The 25,267-nt window shown below is 37.6% G+C and overlaps 3 protein-coding genes across 3 annotated transcripts in view; 2 read left to right on the top strand and 1 right to left on the bottom strand.

The window, feature by feature from the left end:
* Nucleotides 1-25,267, bottom strand: part of LOC128200120 (Kv channel-interacting protein 1-like) — a 129,781-nt gene that overhangs the window by 89,903 nt on the left and 14,611 nt on the right. The gene's annotated exons all lie outside the window — the stretch shown is intronic.
* Nucleotides 8,981-15,787, top strand: LOC113510907 (uncharacterized). The gene is made up of 4 exons (XM_052892414.1): nt 8,981-9,098; nt 10,703-10,852; nt 13,425-13,583; nt 15,192-15,787. The coding sequence occupies exons 1-4, from the start codon at nt 9,021-9,023 to the stop codon at nt 15,339-15,341; spliced, it is 537 nt and encodes a 178-aa protein (XP_052748374.1). The 5' UTR covers nt 8,981-9,020; the 3' UTR covers nt 15,342-15,787.
* LOC116413775 (uncharacterized) lies at nt 20,139-23,130 on the top strand. Its single transcript, XM_052892413.1, has 4 exons — nt 20,139-20,262; nt 20,729-20,878; nt 22,303-22,455; nt 22,896-23,130. The coding sequence occupies exons 1-4, from the start codon at nt 20,185-20,187 to the stop codon at nt 23,061-23,063; spliced, it is 549 nt and encodes a 182-aa protein (XP_052748373.1). The 5' UTR covers nt 20,139-20,184; the 3' UTR covers nt 23,064-23,130.

Raw genomic sequence — 25,267 nt, 5'->3', positions numbered from 1 at the left:
TCTTCAAGATGCAATATGGCAATGAGGCCAATACATTTTGCAGCATATATTCTAGACCCCAGGACTCTAGGAGTCGAACTTACTCAAGAGGAAGAACTTAAGGGTATGGAGTTTATCTACAATTTAAGCCAACACTTAAGTTTGTCAAATGTAATGGCAGATTTGGCGTGTTATAAAGCTAAAGAAAACTTTTGGGCCAGAGGATTTGTATGGAGCTCATTAGATAGCATTGAGCCCCTAATATGGTGGAAAGGTATTTGTGGTTCCACTGAGTTAAGCAAAGTAGCGATTCGTATTCTATCAGCTCCCTGTACTTCGGCAGCCACTGAGCGTTCCTTTAGTATCCAAGGCTACATACATAATAACAAAAGAAATCGACTTACAACTGAAAGAACTGAAAAAATTTCATTCATTTGTTATAACTGGAATCTTAAACATAAAGCTGAATGCGAGGACATTCAGTTTAATGAAGAAAATACCTTAGAAGCTTTCATTGAGCAAGTAAATGAACATAACAGTTTAGACGAAATAGAGCCTATCGAACCTATACAATTCATCGCTTGTAATAACTCTGAATCTGACAGTGATTGACTGTAGTTTTACATTTTACTTTCATCTCTTTCTTAATAAACTCAAAATCAAATTAAAAGTTTTTTATTCTGTAGGCTGCATAATAATATTGTCTATGTCCAGTATAGTGGACGTCTTGCGGCTGAGATGACGATGATGAAGTACAAAATCATAAACACCCAAAAATTTGGGTGTTTATGGGGTTTAAACCCAATAAACCCAAAACACCCGGTTTTTACCCACCAGACTTTAAACCCACCCAGGTGGATTGCCCATCTCTAGGAGCGACTCGAGTGCTGGCTAGTGATGTGCCGAGTCGGGCAGACTCGAATGCTGGCTAGATGTGCCGAGTCGGGCCGACTCGAGTGCTGGTAACTGATGTAACGAGTCGGGCAGACTCGAGTGCTAGCTAGTGATGTGCCGAGATGGGCTCACTCGAGTGCTAGCTAGTGATGTGCCGAGATGGGCTCACTCGAGTACTGTGTTGTGACGTGCCGAGTGAAATTTTGGTTTTCATTAAGAAACAAACGAGTATCGTACTTCGTTACTCGGATACTACTAGAAATTTTATCAAAATAAATACAGACAATACTTTTTTTTTCATTTAAGACTTTCCTCCTGTCGGTGCAACTAATTCATGCACCTTCTTCCAACCAGCTCTATCCCAGGCCATATCCTTGATCTCCCTATACGACATGACGCCTAGTGTTTCCTTTATCTGTTCCATGTAGTTATTCCTCGGTCTTCCTCTTCCTCTTTTGCCCTCTATTTTTCCTTCTACAATGCTCTTAAAAAAGTCGTCATGTCGTATAAGGCAGCCCAGCATTATGCCTCTTCTATTCTCTATTATTTTAAATAATTAAATACTACAGTTTATAAATTAAAATAACTGGTTTTGCCATAAATTTAGAATTTAGAATAGAATAAAAAGAAAAACATATAAAAAACAAAATGAATGTAGCAGTGTTTGTGCAAAGCACCTAACTCGGCATATGTCGCAGTTTCATATCTGAAGCTACGACACTGATTTCCAGTAGGCCCTAAATACGTAACTCACGGACACGTGTGTGCAAGAGATGTTATGTATAAATATATAAGAATAATATATAAATATAATATATAAGTATAATATATAAAACAGTCGGTAAATGAAGTATTGAGATGATTTCTTTTGTCGACCACCAACTTTTTAATGGGTATTTATTTATTTATTTATTTATTCTTTATTGCACAATAAAATTTTGTACAAATGGCGAGCTTAATGCCATATGGCATTCTCATACACTCATTCTCATACACACACTCATACACACATTCACACATACACACACACACGCGCACACACACACACACTTTTTTTTTTAAGTTAACATGTAGGCTACTGTATCCAAATATCAATTTTCTAAATATCTATCTATCTATCTACTCGTATCGCCGGTCGACTCGGCAGCTCACTCTTCACTACTAATGGCGATATCAATCCAGTATCCGTCTGTCACGGGCGACCTCCAAAACCATTTGTCATAACGTAATTAATGATGTCTTTCTACTTACGTCGACTACTAAAAGAAGCCCGCTCACAATTCGTCCGAATCTCTTGGCGGCCATGTCATGCGATTATATACCTAGCAATATAATATAAATATCAAATGTAAACCGATTGCCATAGTTCTTTTTGGAAGCAATAGGATTTACGAATATTCATAATACTAACACCTGAGTGAGAGAGAAGCAGTTGTGTTTGCATGGCTGTGTTTCGGTTTGAAGGGTGGGGTATGGCGTGAATTTACAGGGTACAGAGGAATAACACCTGAGTCCTAAGGAATGGCAACGCATGGGGGGTATCATGGGCGAAACAGTGTACTCTGTTATGTGCATGGTACTGCTCATGTGTATAGGCGACGGTTACCACTCTCCATCAGGTGGGCCGTCAGCTTGTTTGCCATTTAATAATAATAATAATAATTCTTTATTTGGAATAAAAACATTGGTTATAATATAATTGAAAAACGATGATATCCGCAGAAGTACAAAACTGTGTCGCGAATATTTATTTATTTATTTATTTAACTCTTTATTGCACCATAAATAAAAATATACAATGACAAGTGAATAATTCAAATGAAATACAGTAACATAAATACAAATTGAAATATACACATAAAGGTACAAAAGGCGGTCTTATCGCTAGGGCAATCTCTTACAGACAACCTTTAGTTAAGGGAGAACAGATAGAAAAGGGCAGGTGGCGCAAGAGTGAATCAACAATTTTCGTGCACAAAATACAAAAACATGTAATGCACAAAAATATCAAATACATATAATTTATTACACTACTTACTATAACAATATATATACATACATACATACACATACATATATATATATATATACATACATAATCACATATAACATACATACAAAATACATAAACATACACATATAAATACATACATAGCACACACAAGGAAATATGACAAATCTAGTCCAAAAATTACAAAGGAGTGGAAAAGAGTAACTACAGTGAAAGAAAATGTGATTTGACTTGTCCTTTAAACGAAGCCAAGGATTGCGCACTCTGTATAGACGGTGGCAGCGAGTTCCATAGGCGCACTGCCTGAACGGAAAAGGATTTGGTGTAGTACACGGAGGTATGTGCTGGGGTTTTTAAACGGAGACTATTTGAGGTACGCGAAGCGTGACTCTGAACTTCACCGAGAAATATAAATCGCTCTTTAAGATAGTGAGGTGTAAGAGGATTGAATAGAATGGAATAAAGAAGAGATAATATATGCCAATCTCGGCGTCGACGTATTGGGAGCCACTTGAGCTGAGTGCGAAAATTAGAGATGTGGTCGTATTTACGAAGTCCAAATATAAATCTAATACACAGGTTTTGGAGACGCTCAAGTTTATTAAGTTGGTCTTCGGTGAGATCAATGTAGCAGGTATCAGCATAGTCAAGGACGGGAAGGACAAGGGAGTGAGCAAGCGCAACTCTAGTGGCCATAGGTAAAAAATTACGTAATCTTCTGAGTGAGCCCACAATCGCAAAGACCCTCCTACTAATCTCTGTTATTTGGGTGCTCCAGGATAGCGTTCTGTCAAGATATATTCCGAGATCCTTTACAAAATCTTTATAGTCCACAGATATCCCGTCGAACATTATGTTAGGCAGATTTTCCCAGCAAATTCTTGAAATATAGTTGGGGCTCCCGATAATAATAGCCTGCGTTTTATTAGGGTTTACAGTTAATCCAAATGATTTACACCAGCTCGAAATGTGTGCCAGATCTTTGTTTATTGAATATATCGCAGAGTCTAACTCATGAAATGGAGCGTGTGAGTAAATTTGAAGATCATCTGCATAAAGGTGGTAGGAAGAGCGAAGTTGAATAGTGATGGTGTTAATAAATAACGAAAAAAGTAAAGGAGATAAGACGCCACCCTGAGGTACACCAGCTAGCGTGCGACACCATGATGAAGAGCCATCTTCAGTACGAATGCGTTGCTGGCGCCCATTCAGGTAACTTTGAAACCACTCGATTACGGCTGGAGATATGTTGAGAGAACGCAATCTTCCTAATAATATATCAAAATCGACAGTATTAAAAGCATTACTTAGGTCTAACAATGTTAAAACCGTAAGTTGTGAGTTTTCCATACCATGACGGATATCGTCGGTGATTTTGACAAGAGCAGTAGTCGTACTATGACCGGCACGGAAACCTGATTGGAGGGGATTAAAAAGATCATTCTTGGATAGGAATTCATTTAGTTGTTGATGGACAAGTCGCTCGAGAGCTTTAGAAAGAAATGGAAGAATGGAAATTGGACGGAAGTCTGAAAAAGATGTTGGATTGGGTTTTTTAGGGAGAGGAAGTATATGTGCGTTTTTCCAGACAGAAGGGAAAACTCCCGAGGACAAGGAATTATTGAAAACCAATGTAATAATGGGAAGGACAATGTCAAGAATGGGAAGGATCATAGTACGACTTATGTCATCTGACCCCACAGCATTAGAAGTAATAGCTAGCAGGCTCTTCTCAACATCACAGTCCGCAACTGGAGTAAAGAAAAAAGGCGAATAGTCAGGGATTGGAATAGAAAAAAGGTAATTAATCGTGTTTGTTTTAGTGGTGTTATCAATAACAGCGGAAGAGCAGAAATGCCTATTAAGGCTGTTAATATCAATATTTTGGGAGCCATAACTTTGGTTCTTACCAATCCCCACCGACTTCAGAAATTTCCAAACTTTGGTTGGGTTGCCATTTTCGACAGATTTATGAAAGTGGCGTCGTTGAGCTTCTCTACACACCTTATTACAGTGATTTCTAACACGTATATACTGTTCACGATATTTTGTGGGATCAGATTTAAATTTAGACTTGGCTCTGTTCTTTTTCGCCTGAATGGTTTTAATTTCATCTGTCAACCAAGGTGCAGGTAGATGTCTAACACGCACTGGACGGACAGGCGCATGACGGTCGTAAACCTCAGTGATGAGATTATTAAATATTACGATCTGATCATCAACAGTATTGGCACTATGAACTAATGCCCAGTCCAGATCCAGTACTTCCCTTCGCAGAAGATCAATATCTATGGCTCCGAAGTTACGCTGCATAAGGATTTTGTGTTTATGTTTTGGGGGACGGGTTTTGAAAGAAAGAAAAATGAGATCGTGACAAGAGAATGCATCAGCAGTACATTGGCCATGCTTTGCGACGAGAAGAGGAGAGGAAACTATGATAAGATCAAGTAAAGAAGGTAAGCAATTAGGGAAAAAATGGGTAGCTTGAAGCGGTAAAATATCGAGATTGCAGGCGTCAACTACTTTCATGAGGCAATTTGATCGATAGTCATTTTTAAGGAGACAAGTATTGAAGTCTCCCATAATAATTGTGTGTTCATAAGAGGGAATTATGTTTTCTAGAAGATTTTCTAAAGGAAAAAAATAATTAATAGTGGAAGACGGACTATAAAAAACTCCTAGTAAAACTTTGGAGTGAGAGAGGGAGACTTCAATAAAAAGATATTCGGCTTCCTTTGAAGGATCAAGACTATTTGAAGAGCAAACTATATTATAGGGAATATGGGAACGAAGATAAATAGCAACACCACCACCACCCTTGCCAGTACGATCGTTGCGAATTAAATTAAACCCTGGTAAAGAGTATGAAGGGAAGGGAGACATGGCTTCAACCATGTCTCGGAGACAAGAATAGCGTGGATATTTTTTACATTGAAAGACGTTAACATGTCAGGATAATGTGCTGGTATGCTCTGCGCGTTAATATGTAAGACATTGAAATTGTTAGGAACGTCCAAGAATTTAGTTTGTAAGATTTCATCTAAAGATGTAGAAACACTGTGATAACTATCATCTGTAGCTGAGAAGATTGTATGGTAACTTTCGTCAAGTTCATCATTCATATTTGTGTGCAACAAAAATAATAATATAAATTATAATAAAAAAAAATAATAAATCAACAAAAGAAAATAAAAACCTAAAAAAAAAAAACAGAAAAAAAAATGCAAATGCTACAAGGTTGCTATATCTACCCATCAGTGGAAAGTTATGTAGATACAATATAAAAGTTGAATTAAAATTACGCACATTATTTAGAGTAAAAAATAATAAGTGAAAATGAATGTAACACAATAAATATCTCAGTCACCCTATTTCATGTACATTATAATCATAGATTAAGAACAGTGCTTGTGGTCCTAGCTTTATACTTTTGACTGTTGACAGCTAGTATGATATTGACAGATACATAATATATTAATTGAAAGGTGTAGGTAGAAAAAAAAAATTCTAACTCTAACTTAGTCTCTCTAATATGGAGGTATAGGTGTTCTTTGCTCCAATCTGTCAGCGGAATAATAGTCAATGTTTACTTTAATATACATTAATCAACGATACCTTCCTCAGTGAAAAAAACTATACATATAACAAAAAAAAAAAAAATAGCGTAACGGACGGGCATTATTAACATTTAGTGATAAGCGTAGGTACATAAAACAATAATCATGATAGTACATTTAAGTCATGTTTAGCAACAATAACAATAAGATTATTTTAGGTACAATATCCCGTCATTTCTTCTTGTCCCGTTTTAGGCGAGACGAAGCAGCAGCAGTGACCTTGGCGGGGTCTGTCTTTCCTAAAGCCTTTGTGGTACCTGAATTTACTGGTACTGCAGCAGAAACCTGGATGAGTTTTTGAACTTCGTCGACAGTACTGACTCGGTGTTTTAAACCATCTGATGTAATTACAATCACATAGCCGTCCCGAGTCCAACATCTCTTCACTCCGAACTGTTGACGAGCAGCCATGAATGCATCATGTCTAGACTTGGTCAGGAATTCTGACATAGTGACGCCGCTATCCTTCAATGCTGTCTTAGCAAACCATATTTTATTACGAGTAGCTGCATTTCGGAATTTTACTAAAATAGGCTTTGGTTTGTCAGCGCTTGATCGTCCCAGACGATGACTTCTACTGATGTCATTTGCAGAGAAGTCAGGAAGTTTAAAGTGCTCAGTTACAATTCTGACTACTTCCGAAGCAGAGTCATCGCCCCCACGCTCTTGAACCCCATGGAACAGCAAGATTTTGCGTCGACTGCGCATTTCAAGTTGTTCCATTTGACGTGCAAGTATTTGTACCTGATGTTGTAGGTTGTTCATCACCTCAGCTGCAAATGACCGAAAGGCGGTGAAGTCTGCCGCCAATGAGGAGATTGTGGCTGGTGTAGTACTTATCCTTTGGAGATCCTCTTGGAATGTTACCATCTTTGCGTTAAGAAGCTCCATCATTGTGTTCATTGATTGTTGTAGTGCGTCCATTATGAGATTATAGGAGTGAAAGAAAGGAAATAATATCACTGCAGGTAGATATTAGCTAGACTATTAATATACACATAAATATATAACCACTTATACAATATATATAATTTAAAATAACACTTATATTTGGAGACAAAAATTTTAGCTGTAATAAAATATCAACGCCCTCCTCCTCATTGCAGGATTCCAAAACAGACATTCAAAACGTATGGTAGCTAGTTACATCGACGAAGACATTTTGCCATATCTAGCAACCAACTACGATACTAATAACTACAATAATTAACAAAAAATTGATAATTTAAATACAGTAGCCTACATGTTAACTTAAAAAAAAAAGTGTATGTGTGTGTGTAAATGTGTGTGTGTGTATGTGTGAATGTGTGTATGAGTGTGTGTATGTGAATTTGTGTATCTATGCAGGTGTGAAAAAAGTTATAAATTCATTCGGAAAATTTAATAAGATGTTCTGTATCATCATAAGGTAAGGATTGGAGAAATTTTAAACATTTATCTTTGCCATTCTAAGTTGCATAGATAAAAAAAAAACCAACTATTTTTATCTTTGACCTTCTGAACAGTAACCCCACAGAATAAACCGTAAACTTGTTTTTCCAGACTGTTACTGTTTTTTTTACGCAGTTCAGTTTATTTCTTGAATGTTTTATTTTAGTAAACAATTTGTTGCAATAACAACGGGCTACTCAGTGGACACCTGTGCACACATTTCTAAGTTATATTTGTAAAGCGTTCAACAAAACAGGTTCATATTGTAAATACACATTTTTTATGCTGTATTTTTTTATAAATAATAAAAAAAATTGGCGCGTCCTCCACCGTGCGTTTTTCAAGGCACTTTCTTCCACGCACAACCATTCTTTGGAATCAACTTCCAGCAGCAGTATTTCCGAAACGATACGACAACGTAACCTTCAAGAAAAGAATATATTCCTTTTTAAAAGGTCGGCAGCACACCTGCATTTGCCGCTGGTGTTGCGGGTGATCATGGGCGGCGGTAGTCACTTACCATCAGGTGAGCCGCATGCTCGTTAGCCCCCTGTGTTGTAAAAAAAAAGTAATAATATAATGGTATCCCCACCCGCGCTATCGGTATACACCGGCGGGGCACCAGTGAGGGATGATAGGTGAGCATGAAGCAGGTCAGTTAGCCAATCGTGATGAATGCACCTAAAATTCAGTACGATGGTTCCAAGATGGTAACAGAGTATTTTTTTTTATACCACTGAGGTGGCAAACAAGCATACGGCCCACCTGATCGTAAACGGTTACCGTATCCAATACCAGGGGTATTACACGCGCATTGCAGACCCTGAAAATGCCGGGGCCACACTTCCGACACCAACTTCAAATAAAAGGAAGGAGCCCTTTTATTTGAAGTCGGTAAAGAAATAAAAAAAAAATACAAATAAAAGTAAAAACCTTTGATGCATACTGTATGCAAGTGTTTTGTCGACTCTTTATGCAGTTAAAAAAAAATAACAAAACATCAAAACGTATAAAATGTGCATCCACGTATAATGAAACACAGTATAGGTCCACCGCCGGTGTATTACATACTTCTAGAAGATCACAACATGCTGGAGACAATCTTCTGCTGTTTGCTGAACACTATATTTCTTGGCACTTTCAACTTGTACAATGGATTGGCTCAAGTGAGTATTTGAAACTTTTTATTTATTAAAAAAAAACCCGACCAAGTGCGAGTTGAACTCACACGCCGCGAGTCCTACCATGAAATGTTTTCCGAAATTTCGAATCCGAACGAAACACAAATTTGATGTTAAAATTACATGATACGTACCGTTTAAAAATATTAAAAATGCTAAAGTATAGTTCCTTTGTACTTTTATAGTAGGATTTATGACAAATGAAATCTTAAGCTCCATTTATAGGGACAATTTTGGCACGAAAAAAAAACACGAAATTGAGCGCGAAAATTCGGAATTTCATTTCATAGGTAGACCTCCAGTATACAAATTTATTAATCTAAACTTTATTCGCCAATAAAATGTGACACAAAAGGACATAGACTTTCTCTGCCAGTCAACCTTTAGAACGTGCAAACACTCGATGTGCGGTTTAAAAAAAAATAGAATTATTTTTATTTTATTTATTTATTTAACTCTTTATTCTATCAGAATCATAAAAATATATTTATTTATTTTTATTTATTTCAAATTAGGCACACCAACAGTTTACATGTCTACACTAATATTATAAAGAGGAAAGATTTGTATTTTTGCGTGTATGTATGTTTGTAATGAATAAACTCAAAAACTACTTTGCCGTTTTCAAAAATTCTTTCACCATTAGAAAGCTACATTCATCCTGAGTAATATAGGCTATATTTATTGCTAGAAAAGATTAGGGATCCTTACTGAAACTTAAGTAACGTAACTCGAGGTGCTAAAAAAAACGCTATAAAATATCTTTAATCGCGTGCGCTGCGGAAACTATTGGTGATAGAACAAAAGTATGTTCTACAATATTGAAGAAAATATCAATAACTACAAAAAACTTTGCGACACTATATGTCCAACTATTATCGTTATGTCACAATAACCACTTTTTAAAATGTTGTGAAAATGTCCAGCCGTGCGAAGCCGGGACGGGCCGCTAGTTATACATAAATTAAATAACGTTTTTTGTGTACCATGCTGACATGCATACCTATAGCAGGCGTACACAACATTGACTACAGATTGCATGCATATAAATGTCATAATATTTATATATTAATATAATAAATTAAATTAATAATTCCATATGTTTTGTTACATAGGCAATACCATCAAATGTACATGGTCGTACCTTGCTGAAACACTGCCAATGTATGTATATATATATATATATATATATATATATATATATATATATATATATATATATATATATATTATATTGCACTTAAACATACAGTAACAACAATAAGTTAATAACAATGTTAGCAATCGCGAACTTATCTCTAAAAGAGATCTCCTCCAGTTAACCTAACACAATGGCATAGGAAGTAGTGACTGGGCAGTAGTAGTGCAAGACAGAAATTTAAATTAGAAATATTTACATAAATAATAAATCATTATATATATATATATATATATATATATATATATATATATATATATATATATATATATATATATATATATATATATATATATATATATATATATATATATATATTTGAAAGATACAATATTAATACATACATATGTACATTGACTTCAAACATGATCTACATCAGACACTTCTGCAGGGTCCAGGCCAGTGGTCGGTGAAGGAGGTGGGCTCGTGCGACGTCCAGTACCCGAGCAACCTATACCTCTCGCAGGCGACCGTCAACACCACCGCGGACCAGTACGATGGGGTCATGAATCTGCCGTATGGAATCGACAATACGTTCTCTGTAAGTTTTCTTTTTTATGGATGACAATGGAATGGTAACCCTGCCTGCGCTATCGCTATACGCTGGCCGTGCACCAGTGAGAGATGATTGGTGAGGATAAAAAGGCAGGTCAGTTAGCCCACGACGAATTCAACGATAAATTAGTCACGATGGTTTCCGAGGGGAACCGCGTGGAGGTCGACCTAATAAGGTATACTGAGAGCGATGGGAACTAACCTCCCCTTTACTAACAATCCCTTCGCCCCACTCTGTAAGTGTTGATATGCCACATGGACACACCGATCGCCTGCTCCTCACGCTAGGACAATGTTTTGTGAGGCGACAAACAACCAAGGGCAACCAGACACGAGCCAATTCATAAAAGTACCGTTTTCTAAATTGACCCGACCGGGAATCGAGCCCAGACCTAGTTTATACAAAGCAAATTGCCTATCACTACAACTTGTTTGCAAGCACTTTTAAATCGTCATTTGTTTTAAACCTACTGCAGTGTTCGGAGAGTTGTTATCTGTTGAGAAGAGCCCGCGAGAAGCTCAACAGTTACTCTTTTAAATCTCTGTTAACATTATGTGTATTTACTAGCTGACTCGACAAACGTTGTTTTACCACACGAGTATACATTATTTCTAGAACTATACATGAATATTTATCGTACTACAATTATTATATTCGATTGCCATCTTGCAACCCTATTGCGGCATACAAAAATCGCGATTAAAAAACAGGGATAGATCGTAAAAGCGTGAAAATCTAATTTGTGTGTATTTTTCAATGCAAAATCATAATAAAATAAAAATAAAAAACTTTGACGAAAAAAAATAAAAAAAAATTAGGGGTGGGCCACCCTTGTGATTGAAGGGTACAAAAAATAGATATTGGCCAATTCTCAAACCTACCCGATATGCGCACAAAATTTCCTTAAAATCGTTAAAGCCGTTTCGGAGGAGTTTGGTAACAAACACCGTGACACGAGAAATTTTTTATATTACATTTAAATGTAGGTACCATGTCTAAAATTACATGGTCGTTTAAAGCCCGCGCATGATCCACTAACACCGTGCACGCTTGTCATTCAAGTAATCGTTTAGTGTGTAACAGGCTTTGTTCAATAAGTGTTTTTTAATAACAGTTTTAAACTTATTAAAAGGCAGATCCAAAATATCCTTCGGTATCTTATTATAACATTTAATGCCCATTCTCATAAAAGACCTATTAATTTTATCTAAACGACACTTCGCAACAACAAGTTTGTATTTGTATCTAGTGTTAAGATTATTCAGGTCGCTGTTTTTGAGAAACAGTTGAAGATTCCTGCGTATATACAAAATGTTTGCGTATAAAATATGTGAATTTTTTTAATGGATAATAATGGAATGGTAACCCCACCCGCGCTATCGGTATACACCGGCGGGGCACCAGTGAAGGGTGATAGGTGAGGATGAAGCGGGTCAGTTAGCCCATCGTGACGAATTCAACAAGAATTGTTCACGATGGTTTCCAGGGGGAGCCACGTGGAGGTCGATCTAATAAGGTATATTGCTAGCAATGGGGCTGTCAAACTCCATTGCTAACAATCCCTTTCCCCCAAAATATATGTATTGTGAAGCTACGGTGAAGAATGTTTGCTAACTTAAATTTCTCTCTTAATGATTCACGACTTGCCGTAGAATAAATCGCACGAATAGCACGTTTCTGTAATACAAATATGCTTTGGATGTCGGCTGCTGGAAGTCGATTAAATTACGATAGTACTTATTTTCAGTTGCTATTTTGTTATTTAGCAACTGGATTATAGAAGAGGTGATTATACACTCATTGTCATCATCATTTCAGCCGTTAGCTGGTCCACTGCTGGACATAGACCTCCCCAAGGGGTTTTGCCAATAATTACCACGTTTGACAGGCGAGTTGACAACCGCAGTTACGTCTTTGGCGATGTTTTAAGAAGAACGCTGCTATATATGCATTAAGTTCCCTTAGTCGCATCTACCGACACTCACGGGAAAGGAAGGGATGGCCTATTCTATGCTGGGACCGCACGGTTGAATACAATAATATTGGGTGGAAAGGGATTGTTAGTAATGGGGAGGTTAGTCCCCATCACTATCAATATACCTTATCAGGTCGACCTCCACGTAAATCCCCCTGGAAACCATCGTGACTAATTTATCATTGAATTCGTCACGATGGGCTAACTGACCTGCCTGGGGGGAAAAGAATTGTTAGCAATGGAGTTTGACAGCCCCATTGCTAGCAATATACCTTATTAGGTCGACCTCCACGTAATTCCCCCTGGAAACCATCGTGAACAATTCTTGTTGAATTCGTCACGATGGGCTAACTAACCTGCTTCATCTTCACCTATCATTCTTCACTGGTGCCCCGCCGGTGTATACCGATAGCGCAGGTGGGGTTACCATTCCATTATCATCCATTTAAAAAAACTGTCCTGCCTTTTCATCCTCACTAATCATCTTTCACTGGTGCCCCGCTAGTGTATACCGTTGTGCCGGTGGGAAAACCATTCCATTATCGTCCATCAAAAAAAAAAAACAATAATATTGTATTTTAGATGACGCTGTACTACACGAAGCTGGATGCTGACCGACCTGACACCAGGGCGCTGAGTCAGTCCTTCGGCCAGTTCCTGTACCGGTTCACCGTGAACACCGACAGGGGTCAGTGCCGGCTCGCCGCCGAGACGCATCCCTTCTACTTCCCAGTGCCTCGGGTCAGTATTCCACATACAATGGTTTGGTCATTTGGAGAGGATGGATGAAAGAAGAATTACGAAAGAGATTTATCGAGCAAGAATGAATGGAGATGTCGGTAGAGGTCGCCCTAGACGGACGTATGTCGACCAAATAGGCGACGTGCTGAAGAAGGGCCAAATTAAAAGTACCCGTAACCGGCGAGCGTGTGTAAAAAGATTGATGAATGTGGAGGAAGCGAAAGAGGTTCGTTTGAATCGAAGCATTTGGCGTTCCATTGTTTCTGCCTAACCTAATGGGAGACAGGCGTGACAGATATGTATGTATGTACCACCACGTATATAACACGTGTATATACCACATAATTTCAATATTAGAACTGCTAAAATAGTTAACACATTTTCACCATACGCTTGTCGTACTAACTTAGGATCCAATTCTCCCCTCAACAGAATGTTACCATCGCATAATAAAGCCGTAAACGTTGGCCATGATATCGACATCTTTGGTAATTCTTTAGTGCAGTTTACTAGGCTTATTAATAATATTGGATTGGTAGTTAGGTCTTCTCTAATTGTATAATTGTTACTTATTATACATTGACGCTTATCTGTGAGAGCTGTATACACCTTTAATTGATGTGTTCATATGACCTTAAGCTTGGTAGTGAGGAGTGAGATGTTTTCGTTCAAGTAAACTTAGATTTAAGCATTTTTTAATAGTAGTTTTTCACTTTTACTTACTTATAACATTGTATATTGTCTGCTTAATTGTTGTGAGCATATTGTTGGTGTGTCTTTTATAAATAAATAAATAAATTTACAACCGAATTGGGACTTTAAATTCCTAATTCGATTGTATTTTTCTTTATGTTTGTCACCTCATAACTCCGTTATTTGTAAAGCGATTTGGAAAATTCTTTTTTTATCTGAAAGGACATACTTACAGCTTAATTATATAAAAATTTTATCAAACTCAGTTCAGCAATTTAGTTTTGAAACTTATTGTTTGCTTAGAATTATTTTGTTTAATTCCGCTACCATTAGTACGCGTGTGACTGCCAACACTCGAAGATTTACCACCACTGTTACTACCAGAAGTGCCACAACCTTCCATATTAGCCATAAATTTTCGAATGCTAAGGATTTGCAGTTTGGATGCCAAACGGTTATCACCAGAGGGAGACTTTGTACAAAAGTCGTTTGCTTGGGTACCTCTGTCCCATTCGTGTTTCAACCGTGAAGCAGTTGTGTTTGCATGGCTGTGTTCGATTTTGAAGGGTGGGATATGGCGGTGAATTTACAGGGTACAGAGGAATAACACCTGAGTCCTCAGGAATGGCAACGCATGGGGGGTATCATGGGCGAAACAGTACACTCTGTTATGTCCATGGTACTGCTCATGTCTATAGGCGACGGTTACCACTTTCCATCAGGTGGGCATTCAGCTTGCTTGCCATTCTAAGTTGTATAAAAAAAACACTAGCCTCCGAAGAGTTACTAATTTGCCTGAAGATGCCTCGTTTAGAGGTGAAGTTACGGGCTGCAAGTTTGCTACCTTCGTGGTATAAAGAAAAATTGCTCTTTCTGATATAATCGCGTGTAATAGTTTAAATGTGTCGTTTACAGAACAACTACAAGTTCGACGACTACGTGTACAAGTACCAGGACTACCACTTGCCCACCGTTGGGATATACGGGACCTACAAGGTGAACGCGTACCTGGTCCGCGGGCAGCAGATCCACGGCTGTTCACTGCTCACTGTACAGTTTAAATAAAGAGTTATAATATTATAATCTACGAATCCATAAGCATCTATCCATTCTATAGAACATTATCAATATTGTATCAGTCATTAACTGTCATAAGCCTTCCCCATACACTGCCATAAAGAACGGTCCTGAGCCACCTGTATCCACTGACTACCTGCAATGCATTTGAGGTCGTCACTCCATCTAGTGGTGGGTATTTATATATTTTTTAATAGAAATATTAAGAATTCAAAAGTACTTTACTCCTCTCCATCCAAAGGTTGCTTGCAAGAGATCGCTCAAGTAAGTCCGCCCATTGTTCTCTCATTGTGATTATTTCTTGTAATTGTTTATATTTATAACAAGTTTACTATTGTAATATTTTTTGGTGGAAACAATAAAGAGTATCTATCTGTAATTTTATAAGAAATAAATATTTTAATTCAAATAAACTGAGATGTAATCATTTTTAATAGTCATTTGTTTCTTCATCACCGCCCATTCGGAACGCAATTTAAGCCAAGAAGAACGGGCGAGAAACCCAGCTGTTGCTCTTTTCAAAAAGTTTAACTATATATATATATATATATATATATATATATATATATAATGAATTTATGCGAAATAAAAACTACTAAGAAATAACAGATTGTGTAGTATAAAGGCATGTACTTCACAAGATGGGTCTATCTTCGGACACACTGTGCAGACTGTGCGGGGAGAAATCGGAATCCATGGAACACTTGATGTGCAACTGCGATTCGTTGGCAAGTATGCGTATGAGTCTACTGGGAACGGCTTATCCAGAACCAGGGGACTACAGATATCTTAAACTACGAGATATCGTTAGAGCAACACAAAGGATCTATGAAATTATGGTATAAGGCAGGGGGGAGCACAAAAGATCCGAATGGGTCGACGTGCAACAGCTTAGCTGACCCCATATGCAAATATAAGATAAGATAAGCAATAACAGATTATAACATATAAAATGTGTACAGTAATTAAATTAAAACAAATCAATAAAATTATTTTTCTTGATTTGTTTTAATTACATTACATTTACAAAAAAAAACACGCAATATCATACTATAATACCATTAAAGATAAAAAAAACTTAAATATACTAAATTAGTAAGGAACCTCGGAGTTTAGTTTGACAATACATTGTCATTTAAGTTTTTTTTTTGATGGGTGAAAATGGTATGGTAACCCCGCCTGCGCTAACGGGATTCGCTGGCGGAGCACCAGTAAAGGGTGATAGGTGAGAATGAAAACAGGCCAGTTAGCCCATCATGATGAACTCATCAGGAATTAACCATGATAGTTACCAGGGGGAACCGCGAGCAGGTCGACCTGGTTGGGTATATTGCTAGCAATGGGATTCTCAGTCTCCATTACTAACAATCCCTTTCCCCCTTGTCATTTAAGTTGAATTATGATTCTATTGTGAATAAAGCTAAAGAAATGCTTGGATTTGTAATTCGTACATCTGAACCATTTAAAAAACCTACCACGTTTGTTATATTGTATAAATTCTCGTTCGGAATAATTTGGAATATTGTGCATTAGTTTGGTCTCCCATATATTAAAGTAGACATAAATAGAATCGAATCAGTACAAGCTGGTTTCCTTCGTTGCATTACAAGGAAATTTAATTTAAAACGAAATTTACGTGATTACGAGGAACGTATGAAGTATTTTTGATTCTTAATTTTGGAAACGAGGCGTAGAATTGGTGATCTGCGCTTGCTGTCTAAGATTGCGAATGGATTGTTGAATGAATCATTAACAGCTTCTCTGTACTTGATTGCGTGTAAGCATTCTTTCAGACATCCTCGGCTATTCGGTATTCCATCCACCAATAATAATGTCTCACATAATAATCCCATTCATCGGATGTGTCAATCGTATAACAAAATTAGCGAAGGATTCGATATCTTTATTTTATTTATTTATTTAATACTTTATTGTACACATTAGTTATAAAAATATGACAGTGGTAAACAAAAGTAGAAAGGCGAGCTTAACTCTGATAGAGTTCTCTTCCAGCAACACCCAAAGTGGAAAGGTGCATCAATGTCAGCGGATACAGCAGTGTACAATTTTTAAACAGCCAACATTAAATGAATTACATTATATTTTATCGTACAAATACACATATACATATACATAAATATATACCTACATATATGCATATACATACACATACATACACATATACATACAATATACCTACATACACATACATACACATATACATATATCTTTTATCAGAGTACTATTGGGTTTAAGAGGTCGTTGTATGGTTTTGAGATAGAATAAGTTTGGATCATAACTGTAATCAGAAATGTAATGTACATCTATAAATATGTTATAACGTTTACTTCTAACTTAGTGTTAAACGATGTTTACAATGTAAGCTTGGCAAACTGCGTATTGATACATTTTTGTATTGTTTTCTTTTTAATGGCATGCTCATTTCTGTTTGCAAACTGTTATTGTAACTTAAATAAATAAATAAATAACTCAGTTGCAGTATATCTTTTTATTATGTCGAATAAAGGTTTTAGAGAATGCAGTACAACGTTTTAGTGTACCATACAGTGGTGTAGCTAGTGAAGCTCTAGACGGAGCAGTACCCCGGGTGCCCCAAGCTCAGGGGGCCCCTTGGACTCCGCTTTACAAACTATAAACATTGAACTAGTGAAAGTTTCTTCCGCATTCGGAATATAAATAAACCAGATTCCAGGAACGCGCTTTGGAGGAAAGGAATTGTTAGTATTGGGGTCTAAGTGATCCATTGCCAGCAATACAACCTATCAGGTCGACCTCCACGCGGTTCCCCCTGAAAACCATCGTCGTTAATACTTGTGGAATTCTTCACGATGGTCTAACTGACCTACTTTCATCATCACCTATCATCCTTCACTGGTGCCTCGCCGGTGTATACCGATAGCGCAGACGGGGTTACCATTCCATTATCACTAACTAAAAAAAAAGGAATGCGACTTTAATAATGCCAATTTAATTGAAAAAACACAGGGGAATTCCCAACAAGTCTCGAACATCTTTGTCTGAAACTTGCGGGGAACTCCCCTGTGTTCTTAGGCTGGTTTATGTTTTGCCCCAGGGCCTTTGGTTACCTAGCTACGCCACTACTTCCATCGCCTCCACGCGGTTCCCCCTGGAAGCCATAGTGGTTAATTCTTGTTCAATCGGTCACTATGGGCCAACTGACCTACCTTCATCCTCACCTGTCACCCTTCACTGGTGCCCCGTCAGCGTATACCGATAGCGCAGGCGGGGTCACCATTCCATCTTCACCCATCAAAAAATACTGAACTACTAAACTTGCTCGCCATTTCACTGTCGTAAAAAAAAACAATTAACCGACTTCAAAAAAAGGAGAACGTTGTAAATTCAGTTATTTTATTACTTTTTTATGTTTGTTGCCCCATAACTCAGTCATTTATGTACCGATTTGGAAAAATACTTTTATGTCTGAATTCAAATTGATTCTGTAATTTTGGATTGTAAATTAAAATGACTGATTTTGCCGCGGTTAGAGTTGGTTTTTTTTTTTGTAGAATAAAATCTGCTATTATAAACTGGACTTTATTTATACTGTATACATGGACTATTATTGTTTGGTTATGTTTGAATAAAAAAATCCTTAATTCTATTTGTCTTTCATTTAACATCTACTTTATTTATTTATTAACACTTATTATTATTTACCAGAGGGGAGACTTTATATAAAAGTCGTCTGCTTGGGTACCTCTGTCCCATTCGTGTTTCTACCGTGAAGCAGTTGTGTTTGCATGGCAGTGTTTTAATTTGAAGGGTGAGATATGGCAGTGAATTTACAGGTTACAGAGGAATAATACCTGAGTCCTCAGGAATGGCAACGTATGATGGGGAGTATCATGGGCGAAACAGTATATTCTGTTATGTCCACGGTACTGCTCATATCTGTAGGAGACGGTTACCACTTACCATCAGGTGGCCCGTAAGCTTGTTTGCCATTCTAAGTTCTACGCTAGTCACAGCATGGAAACAGTCTTTTCTTTTATTACAGAGTGCGTTGACGGCGCAAGCCGTGCTGTTCAACCAGCTAGGCGACCTTTAACGACAATCAATGATATAGGTTAGTTTGTATTTATTGATTGTGTCATCATATATATATATATATATATATATATATATATATATATATATATATATATATATATATATATATATATATATATATATATAATGAATTTATGCGAAATAAAAAGTACTAAGTATATGTATATATATATATGTGTGTGTGTGTGAAGTGGTAACCGTCGCCTATAGTCACGAGCAGTACCGTGGACATAACAGAGTATACTGTTTCGCCCATGATACCTCCCATGCGTTGCCATTCCTGAGGACTCAGGTGTTATCCCTCTGTGCCCTGTAACACAACTGCTTCACGGTTGATGATCAATGATTCGCTGGCTACAGCCGACAATATAAGACCGGATTCATGAAGAGCTCCAACGGGAATGATATACGGGAACTGCATAGTTAGAAGCGGGCAACGCCGCGGGAATCGGCTACCAACGGTAACGGGTAACAAACATATATATATAGTATATATTTGTATTTTGTATTTATAAAATATAAAATTTTAAACAAACATAGTTATATTTATTTAATGTATTTATTACATGCAAGTGCGTATATATATTTTAAAAGTAAACATGTATTTCGGAAAAACATATGCAACGACGTAAATATATATAAAGGAATTGTTCTAAACAAAATATATGTAATACGTAATAGTAGGTGGTCTCCGCAGCTGTTCACGCCCGGCTGTTCCTTCTAGAAGTTGCGCATTATGATAAAAATTGTATTCTGCAGTTTGCTAACCTCCATGTTCACCAGCACATTGGATTTATACGCTGGTGATGAGTCTGTGAGTGTTTTAATTGTGTTTTTGGAAATAATTGTTTGATTCTATACTCTTTCTATTATTTATTGCATTCAGAAATACAGTAATAATAAAAAATTGAGTCCCACAAAAAAAACCGATGTCACTTGTCACCTCTGTTTCGGTTTGAAGGGTGGGATATGGCGTGAATTTACTGGGTACAGAGGAATAACACCTGAGTCCGTGATGAATACAGCTGGTAATTCAGAACGACGGTTTCCAGGGTGTACCACTTGGAGCGCGGCCTGATTGCTAGCAATGTACCCTATATTGCTAGCAATGGGACTGGTTGTCCGCATTAGTAACAATCCCTTCCTCCAGCAGTGGGGCTATCAGACTCCATTACGAACAATTCTCTTCTCCCCAAGATCTTCTGCTAAACAACAACACCTTTGAATTTGGAAAGACTTTTAAAGGCAAGTCTACGACAGTTATCTCGTTATATTCACAGGGCCCTGGCAGCTGGTCCGTAGACAGTGTGGGCTCGTGTGCCACCCGATACCCGAGCAACTTCTACATGACCCTGCATAAGCCGAACAGCACAGCTGGTGAATTTAATGGGACCTTGTATTTGCCTGATGGGATTGACGATTATTTCTCAGTGAGTACCATAAATAAAATGAAATTAAATGAAATGAAATTTATTTGCTAGAAACATTGTAGAAAAGGTGTTGCATTTGTGAAGTTTATAAGATGTCCATTATGTTTCGCCACATCAAATGGCATACAAATATTAATTATTGGATTTATCCATTGGCCATTTTATACAGGTACATTATATATTTAATTTTCAATTACATATACAATAAATCACTATTAGTACGAGTGTCACTTTGGTCATGCATTACAAACAGTCAATAAAGCTACTACAAATAATAAAATGATAAAAATGTCCAATAAAATTAAAATTACAATTTAAATTTCAAACTAAGTCAATGTCACAGCATTTATTATTAACCGCTTACAATCAGGTGGGCCGTATGCTTGTTTGCCACCTCAGTGGTATAAAAAAAAAATTTATAGCTTACAAAAACTCATTAATATTGTAAATATACCGATCACCTGATCCCCAAGCTTGCGTACCCTGTTTTCTGAAGATCCAGGCAACGAATCTCTAAGGTATACCTAACCCAGAACACCCATATTCAAAACAATTTGAAAAACTGGGACCCGTAAAGAAATCAAACCCATCATGAATAAGGTCTCGTATCGAATTCGAAACCTTCGGCGTGAATGGCGTGAATTTACAAGGTACAGAGGAATAACACCTGAGTCCTCTAGAATGGCAACGCATGAGGGGTATCATGGGCGGAACAGTGTACTCTGTTATGTCCATGGTACTACTCATGTGTATAGGCGACGGTTACCACTTTCCATCAGGTGGGCCGTCAGCTTGTTTGCCATTCTAAGTTGTATAAAAAAAGGTACATATTTAACATGTCTGGGATTATATATTATACATATATAGTTAATAAATTTATTTATTTATTTATTTATTTGACTATTATACTTATATATACTTAATACTCATAATTATTTAACTTAATGTTTTATTCTGTTAATTTTTTTAAATTACACAATACCTACTTGTACAACAGGGGGAGAAAGGGATTGTTAGTAATGGAGACTGAGAATCCCATTGCCAGCAATATACCCAACCAGGTCGACCGCCTCGCGGTTCCCCCTGAAAACTATCATGGTTAATTCCTGATGAATTCATCATGATGGGCTAACTGGCCCTGTTTTCATTCTCATCTATCACCCTTCACTGGTGCTCCGCCAGCGTATCCCGTTAGCGCAGGCGGGGTTACCATACCATTATCACCCATCAAAACAAAAAACTTGTACAACAATTAGTCCGTTACCTTAAGGTTGTCTTTAAAAGATTGCTCTCAGCAATAAGACCGCCTCACTGTACTCATACAACTGTATCGTTACATTTATTGTCTTGCTTATTCCCTATATTGTATAATGCAAATAAAGTACACTCATTCATTCATACCAATGATCTTCCCCCCTCTTTAGGTAACATATGAGTACACCAAACTGGACGGAGCTGACCACCGAGTGAGAAGTTCAGCGTACCGCCCCTTCATATACGAATACACTAAAGACGCGATTGACGGCCAGTGCCACACAGCGGCCGAGACGTATCCCTTCTACTTTCCTATACCGCCGGTATATAATTGTAAATAATTAATTAATCATTTATTTACATAAACATACAGATATATTACCAGAGGGAGACATTGTACAAAAGTCGTTTGCTTGGGCATCACTTTCCCATTCGTGTTTCAACCATGACGCAGTTGTGTTTGCATGGCTGCGTTTCGGTCTGAAAGGTGGAATATGGCGTGAATTTACTGTGTACAGAGGAATAACACCCGAGTCCACAGGAATGGCAACGCATGGGGGGTATCATGGGCGAAACAGTATACTCTGTTATGTCCATGGTACTGCTCGTGTGTATAGGCGACGGTTACCACTTTCCATCAGGTGGGCCGTCAGTTTGTTTGCTATCCTAAGTAGTACAAAAAAAAACAGACAGACGGGAAGCGACTTTGTTCTATACTTCATGCTCGTTCATCCAATCACATGACAGTTTTATTTGGTTTCAGGGCTTATACCTCTTCAACGATTATATATACCACTACAAAGACACCCAACTGCCTGCAGAGGGCGTGTACGGCACGTTCGACATTTACGGGTACCTAAATCATAGACAAGAGAGAGTTGGCTGCATGAAACTCAGAATATCATTTCAAAATAATAAAAAACTAGTTTAATTTTTTTCGATTCAGTCTATTCCAAAGAACAAAGAATTACATAGACGGAATGATAAAATAAAAACTGCAAATCATACGGTTGCCTCTTTTCTTCTTATGCAAATATAATTAGTGGGGGGAAAGGGATTGTTAGTAATGGGACCAAATATCTATAGCAATATATCCTGTCAGGTCGACCTCCACGTGGTTCCCCCTGGAAACCATCGTGAACAATTCTTGTTGAATTCGTCACTATGGGCCAACTGACCTGCCTTTCCATCCTCACCTATCATCCCTCACTGGTGCCCCGCCAGTGTATATCGATAGCGCGGGTGGGGTTACCATTCCATTATCACCCATTAAAAAAAAAATATATATATATATATATATATAATTAGTAAAAAGAGAACGAAAGATATACCATCAATTGCTATTTTTCTCAATTCATAGCAGCAGTGTATAGAAAATCAAATCAATGTTATAAATCTAGCGTACCAACATACAAAATTATAATAATAGTATATTACTGCAGCGGCCAGCAACTGAGGCATTGATGGACGAACGTGCAAATATGGGCCGAGGCGTAGCCGAGGCACACATACGTGAGTCTATTAATGCCTAGTTGTGGCCAAGACTTGTATAATACTTTTGTCATAAAACAATGCGCGGAAATCAAAAACACAATTTTACTTTTTTTTAAGTTTATTGACGAATAACAAACAATAGTAATTTTTCACGCGCCATAATGTTCCTTTGTTTTCTTTTTGCAATAAACAGCTCTCTATTTGCAAGCCAGTTCGAAATTTAAATTAAACCTTTTATTAGTTACCTCCTTGGTAGCCATGTTTCTAAGTAAAAGGTCATTCGATTTTTAAATTACAGGACAGATATGAGTTTACATAGTAATCTATCTGGCCGCAAAACACGACAGATATGGATTTTCATACAACTTTTGCCGGCCGCTGCCCGCATGTATCTGGCCAGTACGGCAATTTTGATTTATCTCTAAGAAGATTGTCAAAAAAGCTCACATTTCCAAGCATGTTTGAGAAAAGCTATTTAACATTACTCCAGATATTTCTGAGCTGTTTATAATAATAATGACTGGTTTTGCCACAATTGATACAGTTTTTTTGTGGAAGACAATTATTTTTTAAGTCGGTTGGAAGCGGCTTCGATCGTGAAAGCTTATTTGGGAGTGTGGTGCGTGTGTAGTGTTCCCGACGCGGCCTGCGTTGTACATTAAGCAAAAAGTGAGCTAATTAATTATGTGGCAGTTAGCTAGCGGTGACTAATGACCCCCGCCGGGCCCGGCCGCCGGCCGCCGGTCGCCGGTCGCCGGCACTGCGAGATTTATGACAAACCTTCGCTTTGTTCTTTCTTATTTTTTGTATTTAGAATACAAAACAAGCTGCCACCCCCCCCCCCTGATGGGGGGAAAGGGGGTTGGTAGTAATGAGAATTAACAATGCACATTGCTAGCAATATACCCTATTAGTTCGACCTCTACGCGGTTCCCCCTGGAAACTATTGTGATAGATTTATTGTTAGTCACGATAGACTATCGGATCTTTTTTTTTTATACAACTTAGAATGGCAAACAAGCTGACGGCCCACCTGATGGTAAGTGGTAACCGTCGCCTATAGACACGAGCAGTACCATGTACATAACAGAGTATACCGTTTCGCCCATGATACCCCCCATGCGTTGCCATTCCTGAGGACTCAGGTGTTATTCCTCTGTACCCAGTAAATTCACGCCATATCCCACCCTTCAAACCTTCACCCTCACCTATCATCCCTCGCTGGTACCCCGCCTCATGCGTCTTGAGAACTGTAGTCTTTAATTCAATGCATGATAATGGAATGGTAACCCCGCCTGTGTTATCGGTATACACTGGCACCGGGGAAGGGATTGTTAAGCCTTAATTTGGCAGAAAAAATCTTATTTTATTTTTTTTTATTTTGTGAATAATATGTTTTAGAATGTAGGACCTTGTAAAAATATCATGTTCTTTCCCTTTTCGAGGAAATACACGCCCTCTGTGGCGGACGTTGCCAAAGTAGGGTAATAAAACAGTATTGTAAAAAAAAAAAAAAATATATAAAAAAAAAAAAAAAAAATTTAATAACTTGGATTTTTGTACAGTTTGTGTTCGGTGTAGCGGACAATATCAAATTAAGGAGTAACAATGCGGGCTACCAGTCCCATTGCTAGCAATATA

This window comes from Galleria mellonella, unplaced genomic scaffold (assembly GCF_026898425.1).
Source record: "Galleria mellonella isolate WM207_F2 unplaced genomic scaffold, CSIRO_AGI_GalMel_v1 utg158, whole genome shotgun sequence".
In the NCBI taxonomy this organism is placed as follows: domain Eukaryota; kingdom Metazoa; phylum Arthropoda; class Insecta; order Lepidoptera; family Pyralidae; genus Galleria; species Galleria mellonella.
The sequence above is the reverse complement of the archived record's forward strand: the minus strand, read 5'-3'. Positions and strand labels throughout refer to the sequence as shown.

Excerpts from the sequence above, each read along its gene's own strand:
- LOC113510907 (XM_052892414.1), top strand. The coding sequence starts at position 9,021 with ATGCTGGAGACAATCTTCTGCTGTTTGCTGAACACTATATTTCTTGGC. Across the intron at positions 10,853-13,424 it reads GAATCGACAATACGTTCTCT|ATGACGCTGTACTACACGAA; the intron begins GTAAGTTTTCTT and ends ATTGTATTTTAG. Across the intron at positions 13,584-15,191 it reads TCTACTTCCCAGTGCCTCGG|AACAACTACAAGTTCGACGA; the intron begins GTCAGTATTCCA and ends TGTCGTTTACAG.
- LOC116413775 (XM_052892413.1), top strand. The coding sequence starts at position 20,185 with ATGATAAAAATTGTATTCTGCAGTTTGCTAACCTCCATGTTCACCAGC. Across the intron at positions 20,263-20,728 it reads TATACGCTGGTGATGAGTCT|GGCCCTGGCAGCTGGTCCGT; the intron begins GTGAGTGTTTTA and ends TTATATTCACAG. Across the intron at positions 20,879-22,302 it reads GGATTGACGATTATTTCTCA|GTAACATATGAGTACACCAA; the intron begins GTGAGTACCATA and ends CCCCCTCTTTAG.